At 43.6% G+C, this 2,896-nt stretch overlaps 1 protein-coding gene across 1 annotated transcript; it reads left to right on the top strand.

The window, feature by feature from the left end:
* The first annotated feature begins 240 nt into the window (after positions 1-240).
* Positions 241-1,660, top strand: LOC108766509 (uncharacterized). Its single transcript, XM_018515843.1, has 2 exons — positions 241-961; positions 1,008-1,660. The coding sequence occupies exons 1-2, from the start codon at positions 241-243 to the stop codon at positions 1,658-1,660; spliced, it is 1,374 nt and encodes a 457-aa protein (XP_018371345.1).
* Positions 1,661-2,896: the final 1,236 nt, after the last annotated feature.

Here is a 2,896-nt window from a genome sequence, read left to right as displayed (position 1 = left end):
CGCGAATTTCGGATTGCCGGTACGCCCGTCGATGGATATTACGAAACTGATTTGGAGAACGAGACGCAACGTTACGTGTTACAATTTCACGGATGCTTTTGGCATGGGTGTCCATCATGCTTTCAAATAAATCGCGAGAGAAAACTCAATTCTTCCACCGATCATGGCGATACGAACGACGGGGGCTACGAGCGAACTCTCGCGGCGACATGGCGTCTTCGACGACGGGGATACCTGATGATGGAGAAATGGGAGTGCGATTTCGACCGAGAAATACGTGAGAATAATGAGATGCGCGATTTTCTTGAAAATGCTCAGATAATAAAGAACTCACCTCTCGATCCGCGCGATGCATTTTTCGGTGGCCGAACGGGGAATATAGCAACCCGATGCGATGTTGCGGGAACGGAGAAAATACGCTACATAGACGTATGCTCTCTGTATCCCTATGTACTGAAAACGGGTGCTTTTCCGATCGGTCACCCAAAGATCTACATCGGAGAGGAATGTTCCGAGTTAATCGGCGTAGCTCCGGATTTCGATTTCAACTCACTCGAAGGACTCATTCGTTGTAAAGTACTCCCTCCGCGCGATCTCTTTCATCCGGTACTCCCGTATCGCGTACGCGACAAATTGTTGTTCGCGCTGTGTCGGAGTTGCTGCGGAACGTTCTCGCAAGCTGAGTGTACTCACAGTCTCGCCAAGCGTGAATTCGAGGGTACCTGGGTATCCTGTGAATTACGCAAAGCCGTCGAGAAAGGTTATCGCGTGTCGGAAGTGAGCGAAATTTGGCAATACAAGGTCACGCGATATGATCCCGATACGCGGCAGGGTGGATTGTTTACCGGATATATCAATAGTTTTTTACAATTGAAGCAGGAAGCTAGCGGATGGCCGAACGAATGCGTGGATGACGAAGCTAAGGAGCGATATCTTCGGAAATACGAGGAAACCGAGCGATGTTATTTTTATCGTTTTAAATAAAAATAACATCGCTCGAGATCCAGGTCTACGTTCGGTTGCAAAGCTCTGCTTAAATTCCTTTTGGGGAAAATTCGGTCAACAATCCAATTTGCCTCACACCGAGATCGTGAAAAATTACCAGCGATTGGCAGCTTTGCTCACGAGTCCAGAACACGAAATAACCGATATATTACCCGTCAACGACGAGGTAATATATGTCTCGGGGAGATTGCGAGAAGAAGCGGTCGTAGCTTCTCCGCAGACCAACGTCGTGATCGCGGCATTCACGACGGCGCTGGCGCGACTGAAATTATACGAACATTTAGAATTATTGAATAGGCGAGTATTGTATTATGATACAGATTCCTGTATATATATAAGTACAGGCGATCCGAACGAGTACGAGCCACGTACGGGAAATTTTTTGGGGGATATGACCGACGAACTCGAGAGCTACGGCTGTGATAGTTATATCGAGTCGTTCGTATCGGCTGGCCCGAAATTCTATGCATACGTTGTTCGTACACCGGAAGATCGCCTGCATGAAATTTGTAAAGTAAAAGGAATAACGCTTAATTATAAGAACTCGCTTAGGGTAAATTTCGATAGTATCAGAAGATTAATCAGGAGAAGCGACAGCGGTAAAGCGGTGATAAAGAAGAATATAATTGAATTTCGCGTTCGCGACGTAATATAAATCTGCGTTTTAGCGCAATCCGGCGCACAGCGTTTCACGAGATCGTAACGCGAAATGAAACAAAAACGTGCGCACCGGTATTGGTAAAACGAAGATTTATCAATAATCGTTATTCTTTCCCCTACGGTTTCACGAACGAATAACGTTTCCATCTTCTTCTTCGTCTTCTTCTTCTTCTTATTCGAATCGGTTCTCTCTCTTATTTTTAAGTTTGGAACATTAACGAGTTTTCCGACCTCAAACGCTTGTTATAGTTTAAGTACGGTATATATAAGAAGAATGTAATAATATTAATGTCAGCTATGTAAGATAAAATGGTTTTTGTAAAACCATTTTTATTAACTTTATTATTAAGTGGATAAATATAAAATGTACATATTGTGTTTGTGTAATTTATAATTATGATTATAAGTCTAAGTAAAATATATTTAAATATTAAATAAAATCTAAAACCTAATATTCTCTATTTTCCTTTTCCCTTTTTAAATCTAGTAACGAATAATAAATAAAAATGATCTAATACCTAAAAACCGGAAAAGGTTCTTTTGTCTCTTAATCACCCTACTAACGCTTTTCTTTTTTCGACGTAAGTTTTCCCTGAATGACATCGCGTATAAGCCTCTATGATGCACTTCCGGGATGACGTTCGCGCTTGGCGAGGCAATTATTCATAATTGTGAGCATTGACGCGGAAGTTAAGCTTGTATGCGTCGCATCACGAGGTCAGCTCTTTGTTCGTCGCGGTGCTCTTTGCTAACGGGACCGCGCGGATGTAAGCTCACCCCCGCCGCGAGGGGGCCCCACCGTCGCGAGGGTCAGCTTATTTCCCCCCCCCTCCACTCCTTAAATTTCGTTGCTTTCTCGTGATTATTAAGCGTCGTTTTTTTTTTACTTTTTAAGTCACGCACGGGAAATCGAATTGATCATTTTGCAAAATGGACGTACGCTGGAAACATCCCTGGACTTCGATCGTGTGCGGGCCGACCGGTTGCGGGAAAACGATTTTCGTAAAGAGATTTCTCCGATATTTACCACTCATGTCCGACGTGAATTTTAAGAGAGTTTTATTTTATTACGCGGAGTGGCAAGAAGCCTATCGTCAGTTACAATTCGACTCTCGTGTAAAAGTGGACGAAGAACAGAACAGGGGAAGCGACAGCGGTAAAGCGGCGATAAAGAAGAATATAATTGAATTTCGCGAGGGTTTACCTCGTCCGGAAGATTACTCGAACGATC

Source organism: Trachymyrmex cornetzi, unplaced genomic scaffold, assembly GCF_001594075.2.
Source record: "Trachymyrmex cornetzi isolate Tcor2-1 unplaced genomic scaffold, Tcor1.1 scaffold602, whole genome shotgun sequence".
NCBI lineage: Eukaryota > Metazoa > Arthropoda > Insecta > Hymenoptera > Formicidae > Trachymyrmex > Trachymyrmex cornetzi.
Note: the sequence above shows the minus strand (reverse complement) of the source record. Positions and strands in the feature narration are given on the sequence as shown.

Excerpts from the sequence above, each read along its gene's own strand:
- LOC108766509 (XM_018515843.1), top strand. The coding sequence starts at position 241 with ATGGAGAAATGGGAGTGCGATTTCGACCGAGAAATACGTGAGAATAAT. Across the intron at positions 962-1,007 it reads ATACGAGGAAACCGAGCGAT|GTCTACGTTCGGTTGCAAAG; the intron begins GTTATTTTTATC and ends CTCGAGATCCAG.